At 36.4% G+C, this 18,966-nt stretch overlaps 1 protein-coding gene across 1 annotated transcript in view; it reads left to right on the top strand.

The window, feature by feature from the left end:
* Positions 1-18,966, top strand: part of MAGI2 (membrane associated guanylate kinase, WW and PDZ domain containing 2) — an 835,146-nt gene that overhangs the window by 439,871 nt on the left and 376,309 nt on the right. The window contains exon 6 of the mRNA XM_014537030.1: positions 6,331-6,410. Within this exon, the coding sequence (XP_014392516.1) occupies positions 6,331-6,410 (80 nt within the window). The remainder of the gene's footprint in view (positions 1-6,330; positions 6,411-18,966) is intronic.

Here is an 18,966-nt window from a genome sequence, read left to right as displayed (position 1 = left end):
ACATTGGCTGAAATAAAAGTGAACTTTTATATTACAATTGGTATCATTTTGTAAGTTTCTTGGCCAGAATTTCACTACTCAAGAGGCTAAATGTTCCATAAAGAAGAGCTGCCAGAGGGTTAATCTGGATTGACATGCTTTGGGAATCTCATTAAATTACTTTTTTTGTTTGCTTAGTTAGTGACATAAAAAAGACTACTATCAGTTTGGCAAAAACAAGGACAACAAGAATCTATTTGTTTACTACCACACTCCTGAATGGCAGTGAAGGCTATGTCATCTTAAATAACAGGTTTTTGAAAGTAGACTTTGACACAGAAAATTACATCTGTGAAAAATGCCATGGCGGTACATGGTTTTATAAATCTTCATCAGGGTTGAATTTTCTTTTAAATTCTAAATTAGATACACAATTAGTCTGGTTCTTCTTATGTTGCTATTTCTGTATCTTCTTAAGTTTTAAATGAATCATCAGTTACCATTTTAAACAAATTTAAAGCTTTTGTTTATTAAATAGAAGTCAAAATGTTTGGGAAATTTACTGGAGAAGAAAGAATACTTAGTTTTTTATTTTTTAAATTATATAAAATATAGTCAATAACCTCTAAGTTATTGTTGGCCTTAAACAGATATGAGTACTACTGTTATAACTTTAATATTCACACACATCTTGAATTGTTCAGTAGACTTTAAAATATTTACCTGGACCTTGTTTACCTTGTTCAAATGATTATGCTTCATTCAATCAAATATTGACTTCAATCTCATCATTATTCTGATATAGTATGTCCCAGGATGAAAATACAATTCACCTATCAATTAAAGATTGAGATTTAGAATTGGCTTTTTAGAAGGATTTTAAAAATTCAATGTATTTGTCATGTCTTACATGCAATGTGCTAAGTCTATTACTGTTTTTAGAGAAAATAGGGCAAAGGAAATTAATGTATTTGATACATTAAAAAATTGTATTATATTATATTAAAAATTGCAGTTGATTGATGAAAGATCACTCAATATTTGTGTAGTAGTGAAAACATTGTTTGGATCTGGATAGCAATATAAAGGTAGGAAAGGAGAGAGCAAAAGAAAGTATAAGAAAAGAGAAAGGAAAGGAGACAGCTCAACATTAGGTTTGAATTGAATCACCCTTGAGGATCCACTTATGTATACCTAAGTAACTGATGAGCGCGATGTACCCTGACTGGAAAAACATAGGGTAAATGGGGGAGGGGGGGGCAGGGAATGGAATGGAGAATTGAATGTTGTATTGATACTGTTATAATAACATGGCCATTATTTAACAGGAAAAAAATAAAGGAAAGCGTAGGTAACATAGGTATGCCATTTATACAGCTTTGCCAGAAAGCTTCAGTCAACATTACCCAAGTCTATTCCCCACAGATTGATGGGGGAAGGGACTGGACACAGGCAGACACATGCCCAGTAAGGTCTGGGTGACTTGCTTATCTGTCAGTCACACCTAGGAACAAGTCAGTGGCTAGAACAAGGCGTGACCAATGAAAGTTTGGGGAAGATTTGATATTTAAGCTCCTGAACAAAGGAGCACCCCCCTTGCAGCTGATTCCTATTTCAGGGAGCACACTCCCCTGCATTCGCCCACATGGCTCATGGCCATGTGGGACCCACACAATAGGTTGATGGGCTGAATCTGGCCCAATGTACATCGGACCCCATTCCACACGGAACAGACACTCTGGACACTGGGCCTAACTGTGGCTCTGCTGCACCCTGCTGCACCTGTTTCAGGACTGGGTTAAGGGCAATGGGACTTTGCCACACAAGAAATATAATTCCACTCCAATAAAAACCATTCACTCTCCCGTGCAAGACTTAGAAAATTCATTTTCTCAAGATATCACAAGAGGAACTCCACTCCCACTAGTGTTGGGGGAATGAGACCCACTGATTTCTCTGGTAACAGCATGACCTATATGAAAATTTTTAGTTTTAATCCTAATAAGTACTGGGCCAATTTGATAGAATTTTGTTTAATGTATTTCTTTATTGGTTTCAGAGAGGAAGGGAGAAGGAGAGAGAGATAGAAACATCAATGATGAGAGAGAATCATTGATCGGCTGCCTCCTGCACACCCCCACTGGGGATTGAGCCCGCAACCCAGGCATGTGTCCTTGGCCGGAATCGAACCTGGGACCCTTCAGTCTGCAGGCCGACGCTCTATCCACTGAGCCAAGCCGGCTAGGGCTGATAGAATTTTTATTAACCTAATTATTTAGTATAGCTTCTAAGACTAATATTTATATATAGATTATATAAATCAAGATTTTTCAGACTTTATTCTGGAAAAATATTCAGATTTGAATGAAGAATATTTGATTTGAGTAGAGAATTCATAAGGATAAAAATGTTTCTCAATCACAATGTTTCCTCTCTCATCTCTAGGCATATGCGATTTAATATAATATCTACTAAATACAGGCCATTTAACACACAGGAACTCCTTTTAGTGATTACTATCCTCAAATAGGACGTAAAGGTCTGTGTTTCTAACCACTGGCAAAGGAACTGATTACACTTTGAGGTTGTGAAATAAAACACCTCTGTATAAAAAGCAAAATGTTAGGTTTATTATGCCTCTCATTTCAGATCATAAAAAACTTTGGACTTGGGAATCACATATATCTGGGTTTACTGCTAATGTGAGGGCTAAGCAAATATTAATACCTTTCTTCCCCACCTTCCAAGTTCTTCTGGCTGGGCTAATAAAGTAACAGAAACAGATTAATAGGAGGAAAATCCAAGTTTTAACACACATGCATGGGGAATTCACTTAGGCATGACAATATTAAAGACAGTAAGGCAACATTGGGTATCTGAGACATTTTGGACAAATAAAACAGGGGGGATGGAATATTATACTTCAGAAGTGAGAGTGGGTGAGAAAGAGGCAAGTTATTTTAAGCAGGCAACTCTGAAACAATGGCCACAGGTGGTATCTAGCTATCAGGCACCTTTCTTGTTTACCGTATTGACTTCAAATTAGGCTAAGGAGACATCCTAAGTCTCTCTTTCCTGAAGCAGGTTTCTCTGTCTGAATCTTTTGGGAAGGAAAGGGTGCAGAGTCAAAGGTTCTGAGTCTTGTTTCTTAATAAACAGCTTAAAGTTGACATCTGAAAAGGGCAGCTTCATGGTGGTTGAGCTTTGTTGCCCTTCCCTAGCTCTTTCCTGTTCACAAACTAGCTGTGTACCCTTGGGCAAGTTGCCTAGCTTCTCTCAGCCTTTGTTTCTCTATCTGTAAAATGAAGTTAAAAATCTGTAATCACAATCACAATAAGGTGCTGCATGCAGTCCCAGGGCAGTCCCTGACAAAGGGAGCAATCAGGACATTCATGAGACAGTGAGAATAACATCGCAATGGTGAGCCGCAATGTCAGTTGCTTTCCTTGTGGGAAGTGAAGCATTTTCTATGTGACAAGGATGTTTCCTCAGAAAATAAGATGTTCTAATTGAACCTGCTTCTCTTGACTGTTTGGAAAGGTTAAACTTATAAAATATACACAAATTTCTGATTTATTACAAGTCAGCTTATCACATGTCTGCAGGGACATTCTGATATGAATTTAAACTAGGATTTCAGAGTTGAACGAAATTTCACATCTTGTTTGTTCCAGTCCTCCAGATAGACTCAACCTACACTTTAACATTACAGAAGTATTTTGGGTAAACCATTTGAAAGGTTTTCACCCGATTTTTTTAATGTGACATTGATTGAACTTGAATAGCTACCAACTTTAGTCCACTTGATCTCCCACACTTCATAGTCATCACATTAACTTTATCTATAAAAATAAATAGAGTAGTATATTATTATGATTTAAAATTTCTAGAATATATTTGTTCCATTCCCCAGCTAGAAAAAAGAAAGGTTGTTTTTTTTTGAAAATACAGCAAAGATATGTGCATGTATGTCTGTTAAAGAAACTAGTATTGCAATATAAGTTTTTATAACATTAGTATCAAGCCTTCCTGTCATTTGTGCTCCACACAACTTTGGTAGATAAAAAACAACCACAAACAAACAAATAAAAAACACCTGTTGTCCTACTTCTGACTCTATTCTAGCAATAAAAGTGAAAGAAAAATCAACCTCAAATCTGAATAAAGGTAGTTTGCAGATTGTGAAAAATTGCTCAATGGTCTCATTTTGTACACAGCTTTCTGCCCAATGTTTAACCCTATTTTCAAATGGAATTTATGTCATTAAAAATATATCATTTAAAGGAAGTGGGAAAGCCACTAGGTCTGTTGTCTCCCAAATGCATTAAAAATGTCCCCTTGGTAAGACACATTGAAAAAGCATGTAAATTGCAAGGTTGGTAAGAGCCACTATTGAAAAATACTGTGCCGTATCTTCATGTGATGTTTAAGACAATTACTGGAGGTAACTACTACCCACATTTCTTTCAGAATCATTTCAGAGGATCAGCTAAAAATGCTGTTAACTCTAAGAGACTCAATCTGTCAAAATGTATTAAAGTGACATACCATTAATGCTAGTTCAACCTAAAAATTCATCCTGTAATGAAATGCTTTATATAAATTCAGGAAAGGTAGGAAATTCACAGTTCTCTTCCACACGAGCCAGTCTGTGAGAACCAAGGTGGTGTGATATAGAAATGGTAATTTGACTCCCTGCAGTGGCTTAGTAATGGTCCCTTAATACTTATTCACAGATGTGCTTGCTTTTGTGAACATGTCTTAGAGACCTAGAAATGACATTTCTCTGAAATGGAGGAAGGATTTGGAAGAAGGTGTGAGTAAAGAGAAGGGAAATTTCTTTTCCTTGCCAAGCTTCCAACATTTCTCCTTGCACAGAAAAACAAAGACATCAACACACACACACACACACACACACACACACACACACACACACACACACTGAACTCAGGCATGTCTATAAAGAGCATTTTTTTATTGACTTTTTTTTGGCAAAATGGGAGCATCAAACACTGAACCCAGTTCTACACTCCTCATACTCTGGAAAGTCATAACCTCCATTCATGGGCATCAAGCCTTTCGTTCAGAGGAAAAGACTGGATGATGTTGACATGACTACAAATGAGGGCCAAAATGACATTGATATCATCATGATCATTTAGACTTTCATAGAACTGTGTTCAATTATCCCTAGTACCTGGCTCTCATTTATGTTTCCAGCCTATTTTCCACTCTTCCTTTGCATGCTTCACTCACTGGCCTTCTGACGCTTCCTTGTATAAACCTGACACTTTCCCATACCTGTGACTTTGCTCGTTCTCTTTCCGAAGCCCTCACAAATGTCACATCCTTGACAATTTGTCCATTGGTAGATGAGATCGCTTGAGACAGTTATATACAGTAAAGATTTTTAGCTCCAACAAGCAGTTATGAGCCACTGAGCAGTACTGAAGTTGTAATGTGCATAAGAATCACCTTGCCAATAATGGAGATTTTACGGACTCATCCCCAAAGATTCTGATTTGGTAGATCTATAACAACCCAGAATATGCAGTGCTAATAAGTCCACCAGGTGATTCTAACACCAGGTGAGTCCAGGACCTCTTTGAGAAAAACTGCTGCTCTCGGAACAACTTTCTTTGCTTTTTAAATGTCTGGTAAGAGATATTCTAGAAAACATTTTTCAAAACAAAAATGTCATTAAAATTCTCATTAAATCTCAGAACTCCCATTCCAGAAGTATTAGATTATAGATATGTTTATCCCCTATTCCCCTAGCTGGATAGGAAGTATTTACATGGAACAAAAGCTAAATATGGGTTAATGAAATTGCTATTAATAATCACTTGTTGAGAAAATGCAGGAATCCCAAGAACATGGTATAATTTGCATCACTTTTGTACTGCCTCTGCCAGCTCTATAGTTAAAGAGGAACAAAACAACTCCTTATGAAAAGAGCAGGTTTAAGATGGAAATAATTCTTTTGCAAAACTCAGGAAACAGTACCAGAGCCTGTGAACTGTGCTCCTCCAACAGGAGAATCCCGTATTTGTAATAAATTCCTTTTGCTCTGGATGAGTTCTGCATTTTCAATGAGGTGAACTTGGCAACATTCTAGTTGATTTTAATAAAAATAGCTGCTTTGAGGACAGGGAGCTGAGGTTGCCAAATTTACAGCTGCCTTGCACAATTACTCTTACACCTCCTTCAGGGCTACTTAGAACCAGTAAGCAAATTAAGTGTATCGATTGCAATTTTGTTCGCCTAACCCCCCCCCCTTTTTTTTTCTTAGGGAATAAACTTGATTCCTTTCAGTATGTGTCTGTTCAGAGTGATCTCTTTTCCTTTCAGCCATAACACAAAGACAACATCATGGCTGGATCCACGACTTGCGAAAAAGGCTAAACCTCCAGAAGAGTGCAAAGAAAATGGTAGGTTATTAAGTTTTTATGATGTTTCCGCATTGCACTTGGAGAATGCTTGTATTTCTTAAAAGAGGGTCTCGCCTAAAGAAGCAGTAATGTAGTTGAAACAGTTTTAAAGATGTGATGTTAAATGCTCAGAGTGGAGCGAGAATGAAGTCGGCATTTCAGCATTGCCATGTGGTTCCTTTTTCTCTCTGAGGAGGCTGTGCTGGATCTCACATCTCTGTCCTCTCTGTGAGTTGCTTGACTCCTGGCTTGACTTTCCACCACCTACTGAGGACTTTCTATTTGCAATTTGTCTCTCTGAGGGCTCTGATCTTTTCATTGGAATTAAATATGATATGTAGAGAAACAGTATTGTGAAACTATAAATAATATCTGCTGTTTACGTTTTGAGACAGTGTTCTGCTAGTATTTAAGGTATCGCTGATATAAAGATCTATACATATGGCCACTTTCCTTTAATCAGACATTGAAAAAAAATCATTAATTTCATGAATGTGCTGGGTTGTCCTTAGTCTTTTCCAATTCCCATGAAGTTGCTTAAAAATGGACTATTTTCGTGCATGTGAAGAATTTTTTTAAAGCAATTTTGAGTATGAGAGGCATGTAAACCTTGTTTCCAAATTAGGAAATTACACAGATGAAATCTGTTGCTGAAGATACTAATAATTTTTTAAATATTCAGTGTATGTTAAAAAAGTATTTATATCTTATCTAAAATGATAAATAGCATACTCTCCTTATGATTTATATTTGCCTTTATCTGGTCAAATCATTAGAGCCTTATTCAGAGGCATCTATCATTGACAAATTATTAAAAGTGAAAAAAAATGGTGAGAGGTATTTAAATGTTTTAAAATATTTTTAAAGTCAACTTTTAAAAAAAGTCTTTAATTCCAAAAATCCTTTTGTTTTAGTAGCAATTCCAGCTTTCTCAAATAGTATCTAGAAAATATTATTTATTCCTATGTTATAAGGGAACTGTTCATAGGCTAGTTATACTGAGTTAAATTTTAAAAAAATGGGAGTATACAATTTATACGTACATATTTGAATGCATAAGTATCCAGTTTTTAAACACTGTCTATGTATATAATTGTGTGTCCATAGCTATATCTATTTGCCTTCTATATAATGGTACAACTGCATGTGCTTAAATTCCATAAAGTTATTATGTGGCCTGGACTTCTTAGCACAATTAGGTTACATCTCATTGACAATATAAAGATACGTGTTTCAAATTGTGATTGGTTATAAATGAAAATGACCTGATCTATTATATCTCTGAGTTACACTTTACTTGTGCCGCAGATGTAAAACCTTAGTATATACTAATTAAAATAAATTTAATGATTTTACAGTTCGGTGACATATTGAACTTCTCAGTTGTCTTGTTCCTTTGAGTTGCTCTTTTCATTATAAAAGCCTATTAAAGTCAAATTTTAAAATCCTGGGAGAGATGTAGGCATAACATATTGCATAATTATAATATTTTAGTGTTATCAGTTTTTCACACATTTGCACTTGTCTGTCTTCTCAGGATGGTAGATGCCTAAAATATGATGCCAGTGTCTGTGAATCACATGTCATTGAGAAACGAGTTTCAGAACACAGTCTTATAGCTCAGAATTATATATAACTGGTCAATTGCCATTTTTTTTTCATTTTCTACAAAATAAATAATTCCTAGATTTTATTTCTTTTATTATTGGAATGTTTTACAATAGAAACTAACATCTAGTTCATGACAATGCTATTGTTCCAAATATATATTTTAAGTTTTCTTGCCAAGAGAAGTGCTTTTAGGTAATACTGCTACTTCTGTTTATTTTTCTTTTCTTTAAATCACATAGATTTAAACTCTTGCTCAAAATGTTGGATATAAATAGATTGATGTTGAGCCTGCTAGTTAAGACAGGCTTTTTTATAAGTATCACAGTTCAGATCAAGCAAAGTTAGTAGAATATTTTCCTGAATGATGGAATATTTGTAAAATGTATATTAAAATTTTGTAGAGGCTCAAGATGGTATCTTTCTCCAGCAAAGATTTATCCATCCTTATTCTGCTAGGGCAATGGCGTGGAAGGCTAAGCATATCTCAATTCATTATGGAACTGAGCCAACATAAGATTGGGTTGAGTTCTGTTAAGACTCAATCTATCTCTGATTTGCCCCTGTTCTTGGAGTATTTGCCCACAGGGTTTAAGTAAAGGTCTGTTGCAGGTTGGCAGACATTTTTTGTAATGAGTCAGGTAGTAAATATATTAAGCTTACAGGTAATCCAGTCTCTTTGCAACTATTCACTGTTGTGCAAAAGGGGCCAAAGTCAAAGTCAATTTATAAATAAAGGGCCTGGATGTATTCTGATAAAACTTTGTGTATGAACATAAAAATTTGAGTTTCATGTACTTTCACATCACAAAAATTTTTTTCCAACCATTTAAAAATGTTCTATTATTAGCTTGTGGAACACACAAAAAAATAATGGCAGGCTGGATTTGGTCATGTTTCTACTTTCAATTCTTTTTTCGATATTTTTTCATTTACCTTTTGATTTCTTCTTTGACCCATTGGTTTTTCAGAATTGTGTTACTTTCCACATATTTGTGAATTTTCTAGTTTTCCTCCTCTTATTGATTTCTAGTTGTATTCATTGTAGTCAGCAAAGATATGGGACATGATTTCAATATTTTTACATTATCTAAGACTTATTTTTGTGACTTAACATACCATCTACCCAGGAGAATGGTCCATGTGCACTTGAGAAGAATGTGTATTCTGCTGCAAAGGATTGAATGTACTGTAGGTATCTAAGTTCATTTGTTCTAAAGTATAGCTCAAGTCCAATATTTTCTTATTGATATTCTGTCTGGATGACCTATTGTTGAATGTAGGGTATTAAAATCCCCTACTATTATTGTATTATTATCTTTTTCTTCCTTCATATCTATGAGTATTTGCTTAATATATTTATGTTCTTTGATGTTGGGTGCATATATATTGACGTTTGTCACATTCTCTTGATTAATCTACCCCTTTGACATTATGTAATGACCTTCTTTGTCTCGTGTTAAAGTTTTTGACTTCAAGTCTAATTTGTTTAAATGTAACTACCTCTTCTCTTCTTTTGGACTTTTTGAAATGGACATTTAAAATAAAATCTTTTCTTTTTGTGGGCAGTGTCCATGTTTAGGTTTGGTATGTAGATTCTGGCCTATTTTGTAGGCTGTTCCCAAATGCAATACAGTTTTCAGACCCCTTCCAGTGCTATTTTGGTCAGTTTATTTCTTCTTACTTGGAAATTCCGGATAAATCCCTGCTAGTGCCACCTGCAAAGTGTGAAGAGTTCTTTTCTTAGTCCCCCCACTAGTAGGAATGTGGACTCTGGATTTATGGGATAGAAAAAAATTTCCCTTGCCTATGTTCTCTGCCCACCTGATGCTGGCAGGTGTAGGGCAGGAGATGGATCGCCTGCTTTGGATCCATTGATGCCACCACCCCAGGTTTATCAGGCCACCACCCCTGATGGAAGATTTGTTGACATTTCTGAGTTCTACTGATGTCACCACTGTAGGTGAAAGGGTCCCACCACTGTGGCTAGGTATAGGTGGGGAGATAAGATAGCCCCATGTCCTTGCTAGGCTCCCTTTGTCCTGGTCCTGTGCCCAGAAAGAGTAGGCTTTCTCATTTGTTTGCTTGCTTCTTTGTTTGTATATGCCCTTTGGAACCCAGTCTGAGATATCCTATATAATAAGTAGGTAATATGCAAATTGACAGTCATGCCCTCACACATGATGGCTGCACCAATGTGGGCACAAGATGGCTGGCAGGGGAGGGCAGTTGTGGGCAATCAGGCCAGCAGGGGAGGGCAGTTGGGGGAGACCAGGCCTGCAGTGGAGGGAGGGCAGTTAGGGGCAACCAGGCCAGCAAGGGAGGGCAGTTGGGGGGGACCAGGCTTGCAGGGAAGGGAGGGTAGTTGGGGATGACTGGGCCTACAGGGGAGGGCAGTTGGGGGCGACCAGGCCGGTAGGGGAGCAGTTAGGCATCGATCAAGCTGGCAGGGGAGTGGTTAAGGGGTTATCAGGCTGGCAGGCAGAGTGGTTAGGAGCAATCAGGCAGGCAGGCAAGTGGTTGGGAACCAGCAGTCCTGGGTTGTGAGAGGGATGTCCGACTGCCGGTTTGGGCCCCGATCCAGGATCGGGGCCCAAACCGGCAGTCAGACATCCCCCGAGGGGTCCCAGATTGGGAAAGGGTCAGGCTGGGGTGAGGGACAAACCCCCCCCCCGCATGAATTTTGTGCACTAGGCCTCTAGTATAAGAGATAAAAAGAAAACTCTTGGAACTCATATGATATCATTCTTCAAATAATGAGGTCCGTAGCCAATCTACTTTCTCCTTTCGATCTTTCCAGTCTTTTTGGTTGTGTATTGAATTATCCCCAGGGTATTTAAATGGGAGAAACACGGAAAGGTAAGTTTACACCATCTTTTCTAGGACCACATGTCTAAACATGACTTCTGATACTAAATGATATTACTTTAAAGCTAAAGAGTATTTTCCCCTCCACTTTCTCTGTTAAATCTACCAACACTCTGTGAAGTAGGTAGAAATTTTTCACTACAATTTTTCAGATAATGATGCTATAATCCAAAACTTTAAGGGCCTTGTTTAACAAGTGTAAGTAGAAAACAAGGCTTGAATCCAGGCAACTTGGGTTTAAGATGGATCTCAATGTTATGACATTATGCAATCTGACTAGATGCTTTAGCTGGAGACATTAAGCCTTACGAATATGTTTTTAAAATGATGAAAAATATTTTTATTTTAAAATTTTGTATTTAAAATAAATAAAATGGAACTTTTAAAATATATTCTCAATATTTTTCCTAGGCCATCATACCTATAAATAGAACAATCAGTATAATTTTATGATCAAAACAATTTAAATGGCATGGTTTATGTTTTTAAATTAACAGAATGAATTTAGCTCTGAAAGATATTTTTTAAATGTGTATTGATTTAAATTCTGTGTTCCTCACTTAAAAAAAAACAACAAGCCTCTGTTTTTATATATGCCTTCACAATTTCTAAACGTGTTCACTACAGTTCACATAATGTTGGCACAATTTCCCTAAGAGCTAACTGTAGGTCTCTGACAATCATACTGTGAGGCCCAGTATTATGTATACCTCAATGGTTAGACCTGTTCACCAATGCGGAAAGCAAAACAGTTATGTGAGGCATTGATCTAAATATTACAGACAAGTTCTTTAGAAGTGGGAGAAACATATCCATATCATCAACCCTAAGCCAAGTAATTTAAAATTAACTATGACTTGTACTTTAACAAAAATAAAATAAAAATACCTGTTGCCGAGGTGAGATGATTTGACATCCCTCTTGGTACATGAAATTTTAGGGTTTCCTAAATACGATGCATCACAAAACAGTACTTTCCAAAGCTGAAGATTATTTGAAAACCAAATTTTGTATGACATAATGTGTGATCATGGCCTAACCACCAAGCATCTCAAAGTGTCTGATATATATACATATATTCAATGAGACCATTCACACTTATAGTTAATGGCCTATCAATGTTACTATTAAAAATCCATATCTCAAGGAATTATATTCACAAGAGCTCAAGATTTTAATGTGTTTTTTGTGGAACCACCAGACAAAAAGAGGCAAACATTTGTTGTGTTGATACTAAAATATGTAAAGAACCGAAATAGATTGAAAACAACTACTTTGAATCAGCAAACCAAAATCAATGTGAAAATTTATTGGTTGTTTGTTCTTAAACTTCTTATTGGTAATGATAAGTCATGGATATTATATTAGTATCAGTTTTTGACTCTTAAGACAAAATCTTGACATTTCATATTGGATTCCCAATATTTGTTTTCATTTAATAAAAGGTCTTATCTCTTCATTTCCATGTTATCTTTCCAGTATTAAGAAGCTACCAAAAAGTGGCCTTTCCCCTCTTATTCTAGTGCAGTGGTTCTCAACCTTCTGGCCCTTTAAATACAGTTCCTCATGTTGTGACCCAACCATAAAATTATTTTCGTTGCTACTTCATAACTGTAATGTTGCTACTGTTATGAATCATAATTTAAATATCTGATATGCAGGATGGTCTTAGGCGACCCCTGTGAAAGGGTCGTTCAACCGCCAAAGGGGTCGCGACCCACAGGTTGAGAACCGCTGTTCTAGTGTGTAATTCTTATACATCCTAAGTCACTTCACTCCTTTTAAGATAGATTATCTACCTGAAAACAAAGCAAGTTGATTCACTTGCTCATATGACAAATATTTATTGGATAGCCTTTCTGCTAGTAGAATTGAGCTATGACCCTTGAAAAATGCAAATAAATGCAACACCTAAACCCATTCTTCAAAGAGCTGTATAGTTGAGAAGACAATGTACTAACCTCTCCAGTATGAGGAAAGTTTAAAATAGTGTGAGGAACATCTTTCACACAAGAGGAAAATAAAAGACAGCTGGTAGTGAACAGGAATGTTCAGGGAAGGCTAGATGAAAGATGTGGAATGTGAGCAGGATTTCAAAGATGATTGGGTTTACAGTCATTCTTAATGTTCAGCTTCAGCTGAATTGCTTCATTTGGCGACTTTCTCTTCTCTCTCTACTCCTTCTCCCTGATTGTCGCTCTCATTCCTAGGGTTTGACCTACCATGTATATGCTGATGATTCTCAATTTTTCCTTTCAACTTTGATTGCCTTTCTGCCTTTGGTAACAAGCACAAATACTGCTAGTATATCCACTTCGATTACTCTATTAGGTTTCATTTTATTCTGTTTTTATTGCTCAGGTAATTTTAGATAGCTCCATCCCCTACTCCTACTCCAACCAGGTCTATATTTGTTACATTATCTTTCTTTTCAAGTCCTTTTTAAAAAAAATACTTATGAGACCTATCCTTTTCATACAAAACTGTTATTCATGCATGTGTACATGTGCTCTTTAATCTTTAGTCTGTATTTTTCTCTGAAATTCTTAATGCAAGAAAATATTTCTTAAACTTTATTAAATCTATTTTTTTAAAGATGTCTCTTTCCAAGTGGATATGCCCTTTCACTGGGCACAATAATGGACTATCCGGCTACTCTTTCAATCCTTGCTTTCATATTCAACATAATTCCAGGGTTTGTATTATCGTATTCAATATTCTGCATGATTTCTCTGTCACTACATTTGATTTCTTTTTCTTGGGAACACTGCCAGCTGTTGTTACTGTTTTCTCTATTCCACTCTGATTGCTAATGCTTTATTTGGGGAACAAAAGACTCAGATATAAGCATTCTTGGAGATTCCTTTAGACTAAAGTTAGACACTTGAACTATGTTTCTTCGATATACCAAGTACCAAGTTGGTATATCGAAGAAACATAGATTTGATCTCCAAATGATGAGACCTCCTGACAAAATTAAGAACCAAGAAAGAAAAAGATGAGCATATAACTTAAAGTAACATGATCATCTTAAACTTCATAGTATTGTTCATTTAAAAAAAAAAATCAGCACCCAGCAGTTTAAACAAAAATACCAGGTATTCTCCCTTGAGTTTAGTACCATAAGTCTGTGTAAACACTTTTTAAGTTTCATTAATCAGTATTTTCTGAAAAAGAAAATTTAAAAAAAGCTCTTAAAATTGTCTCTCCCCCTTAATTGGAAAAACTACCATTAACTTCTATAGATGGAAGATTATATGTCTTCATTAGCATCTGTATGGGTTAATGATCCCCTAGTTTTATTTGTCCACTTGCCAATCTGATTCCACTGACAAAATTAATTGCTTTGTACAAGAATCTGGCATCCATGGAAATGGAAGCTTAGTTGAGGCTTATTTAAAATTTATACACCTCGCTCTAAATTTTGAATCTGTGTTCCCTCTTGCTTTGTCTAATAATAGGGCCTGGCAATTTTCAATCACTGTTCATATTTAATTTAATTAGAATCCTAGTGCTTGGAGCTATATCATATTAGCTCGTTTCCCAGCGTACTTTTAAAATTACCTTTTCCAACAGTCTGAAACTCTGCTTTGTGAGGTTTCTTGAGAGCATAACGGAATGATTATTCCATTTCTTAACCTGACGTACTTTCATATGGAATTTTAAAAGATCACCTTCACACAACTCATAATTCACCACTCACCAGATGCCTGAAGCCATAAAAGCAATGATGCCTTTACCAAATGTGTTGGGAGAAAGCCTAATTTGAAGGTAAATAAATAGGTACATGTGATAGTCTATTTTTTTCTCAGGTAGAATAGCATTCCTATTGGTTTATTCTCAGAGTAATATCAGTATCTGAGATTATCTTTGTAAACTGGAAAGCACGAAAGGATGTAAGCGGATGTTGCTGTCATGGTGAAATAGGGTTTGGAAACCGATGCATGCTTAGACACTGTTCCTGGTGATGGAAGGGGCTGAGATGGTGATGAGAAACCAAAGCATTGAGTTTGGAGAGGTTTTAGCTGTTTCATGACTACTTTACTTTTTTACAGGCATCTGATCAAAAACTCATTTAACAACTGTCCTCATTCCTTTTCTTCTTTCCTTCCCCTTTTGGACTCTCTCATTTACTGGTTCCTGACTTAGAGTTTTCTATTAGTGAGTTTATTTGGAGTTAGGAAAATAGAAGAGGTTCTGTGTTTAGATTCCCAAAAGAAAATCATTATATCCATGTATTATTACACAAGAAATTAATAAAGCCTGCTCAGCATGGCTCAGTGGTTGAGCATCGACCCATGAACCAGGAGGTCACAGTTCAATTCCTGGTCAGGGCACATGCCCGGGTTACGGACTCAATCCCTAGTGGGGGGCAGGGTACATGCAAGAGGTAACTGCTCAATGACTATCTCTCATCACTAATGTTTCTATCTCTCTTTCCCTTTCCCTTCTTTCTGAAATCAATCCAAACATACTTTTTTTAAAGAAAGAAAATGTCATAAGTGTATGGATATGTGTCTCTGTGTGTTCTATATCAATGGTCACAGTGAAATAGTATCACATAAGTAATGCATCTGGGTTAATTACAGGATACTTTTTTTATAAGATGGATTTTTGTGCTAAGTTTTTAAAAAGAAGTGAAGAGGTATGTCAGGACAGAGAGAAAAAACAAAACAAACATGTTATACATGTAGTTTGACTTGAGGAAGATTATGGGCAGAAGAAAACAAGTAGGTTTTCCTTACAAAAGCTGAGATTAAAGCAAACATAGTCATTTGTAAGTATAAAAGTAGGTGAGCATAGTGAGATAAAATGCAAAATTGTTATAAAGTTGTAGGTGATCAGAAGCAAGTATGACATAAAAAAGTCAATAGATAGGTTTCATTACCCTACATAGAGTTACTTGAGGAATAGCCAAGGGGACCAGATGGTAACAATCCAGAGACACTTACATGAGTTCTTACTACATATTCTGTGATTTCATACTTCAGCTGCTTTTATGGGCATTTGTTGTTCACAAAACATATTTATTTTCTGATATATTTTTATAGATATCAACTTTTATCCTAATAAGCACTTCATGAAATAGTAAAAAATAATATTCACACAAAGACCAAGGCCTTAAATGGTACAATGATTTGACCAAATGAGTTGCTGGAAGGTTGTAATTAGCCTCCTTTCCTTGTGATTCCTCAGTTAGTGACCTTTCCTCATAACGCACTGCCTTTACACAGGCGGCAGAGCCTAGGGGTAAACATCCCTCAAGAGTGTCTGGGATCTATGTTGCTCACTACTTCCTCTCCTAGGAGGTGCTAAGCATCACTGCCATTGTAGCGATCATAAGCAGCAACTAAGAACAAGAACAGCATATGTTTAGGATGATGCTATTTAGCATTGTTGTACAACTTGGGAATTCATTCTTAGAAAAATGCTTGAACACTCTCCCAACATTCCTTTAGGTTTATAACATCCCATTAAGTGGAATGTATTGTGGTTACCATTTGCTAGCATCATTCAGCGCACATGGTACCTGCATTCTTAGAAATTCAGTATTCCCTAAAGAATGGTAAAAGCTGTCTTAAACTTATTAAATGCTTACCTTGCTTAAAAGGCAATATTTAGTCTTCCCCCCGCAAAAGGTTTTCTTCCTGTTAGAAATGGTGTTTCTTGACACTCCTTTACTGACACAAGGCAGACAGATTTAGTAAATACTGTATTATCGGCTTCTTATTGGTTCTATAGCCCTAATTGTCTATATGTGTCTTGTCTTGAAAGTTGATGTTGTGTATTCAAAGGATGCTTTAATGCTGTGTGTGGTATATGTCCTTAAATTCATAGATAAATCTAGCAAAGAAATAACTATAAATTTTTTTGCTAAGTGTGAGGTAGCAGTTTTAAGTTATTATAAATTGAAGAACTAAATTTTTTCATGAAAGCAAAATCATTAGAGAAGCAAAAATGGTGATGCAATGTTTAAAAGAATAAAGAGATGATCATTTTCAAGCCTAGTTATTGTAGTAATTTAATACTGCTCAGACAGCTCTGAGCCATGTGACTACCTAGAGGAAACCTAGGATAGTCAATAAGAATGTGGAATATCTCTGGAGCCACACTACTTGGGTTCAGACCCTTATTCTGTTATTTACTGGCTCTGTGAACTTGAGCAATTTTTTGAACCTCTGGGTACCTTGGTTTTAGCATCTATAAATAGGATTAAAAATTAATCTTCTAACTTTCAGAAAGAGAGATTATAAAAACAATCCCATTTACCATCGCACCAAAAAATTAAGCTACCTAGGAATAAGCTTAACTAAAGAGGTAAAAGACCTCTACTCAGAAAACTACAGGACGTTGAAAAAAGAGATAGAGGAAGACATAAACAGATGGAAGAACATACCGTGTTCATGGATTGGTAGAATCAACATCATTAAAATGTCCATACTACCCAAAGCAATCTATAAATTCAACGCACTTCCCATTAAAATACCAACGGCATACTTCACAGATCTAGAACGAACTCTCCAAAAATTCATCTGGAATAAAAAAAGACCCCGAATAGCTGCAGCAATCCTGAGAAAGAACAAAGTAGGTGGGATCTCAATACCAGATATCAAGATGTATTACAAAGCCACTGTTCTCAAAACTGCCTGGTACTGGCACAAGAACAGACATATAGATCAATGGAATAGAATAGAGAACCCAGAAATCGGCCCGAACCAATATGCTCAATTAATATTTGACAAAGGAGGAAAGAACATTCAATGGAGCCAAGATAGTCTCTTCAATAAGTGGTGTTGGGAAAATTGGACAGATATATGCAAGAAAATAAAACTAGACCACCAACTTACACCATACACAAAAATAAACTCAAAATGGATAAAGGACTTAAATGTACGACAGGAAACCATAAAAATTCTAGAAGAATCCAAAGGCAACAAAATCTCAGACATATGCCAAAGCAATTTCTTCACTGATACAGCTCCTAGGGCAGTTGAAACTAAAGAGAAAATGAACAAATGGGACTACATCAAAATAAAAAGCTTCTGCACAGCAAAAGAAACCATCAACAAAACAACAAGAAAACCCACTGCGTGGGAAAACATATTTGCCAACGTCATATCTGATAAGGGCCTAATCTCCAAAATTTATAGGGAACTCATACAACTTAACAAAAAGAAGATAAACAATCCAATCAAAAAATGGGCAAAGGATCTAAATAGACACCTTTCAAAAGAGGACATTCAGAAAGCCAAGAGACATATGAAAACATGCTCAAAGTCACTAATCATCCGAGAGATGCAAATCAAAACAACAATGAGGTACCATCTCACACCTGTCAGAATGGCTATCATCAACAAATCAACAAACGACAAGTGCTGGAGAGGATGTGGAGAAAAAGGAACACTTGTGCACTGCTGGTGGGAATGCAGACTGGTGCAGCCACTATGGAAGACAGTATGGAGTTTCCTCAAAAAACTGGAAATGGAACTCCCATTTGACCCTGTGATCCCACTTCTAGGAATATATCCCAAGAAACCAGAAACACCAATCAGAAAGGATATGTGCACCCATATGTTCATAGCAGCACAATTCACCATAGCTAAGATCTGGAAACAGCCTAAGTGCCCATCAGTAGATGAATGGATTAGAAAACTGTGGTACATCTACACGATGGAATACTATGCTGCTGTAAAAAAGAAGGAACTCTTACAATTTGCAACGGCATGGATGGAGCTGGAGAGCATTATGCTAAGTGAAATAAGCCAGTCAATGAAGGAAAAATACCACATGATCTCACTCATTCATGGATAATAAAGACCATTACAAACTTTTGAACAATAATAGATACAGAGGCAGAGCTGCCTCAAACTGATTGTCAAACTGCAGTGGGAAGGCCAGAGAGGGTTGGGGGGCAGAAGGGAGGGGAGTAAGAGATCAACCGAAGGACTTGTATGCATGCATATAAGCAAAACCAATGGACATAAGACACTGGGGGGTAGGGGAAGCCGGGGTATTGTCAAGGGCGGGGAAAAAAAGGACACATATGTAATACCCTTTGTAATACTTATAATATTTTTTT

Source organism: Myotis brandtii, unplaced genomic scaffold (genome assembly GCF_000412655.1).
Source record: "Myotis brandtii unplaced genomic scaffold, ASM41265v1 scaffold17, whole genome shotgun sequence".
Lineage (NCBI taxonomy): Eukaryota > Metazoa > Chordata > Mammalia > Chiroptera > Vespertilionidae > Myotis > Myotis brandtii.
This window is presented reverse-complemented; position numbering and strand designations above follow the sequence as displayed.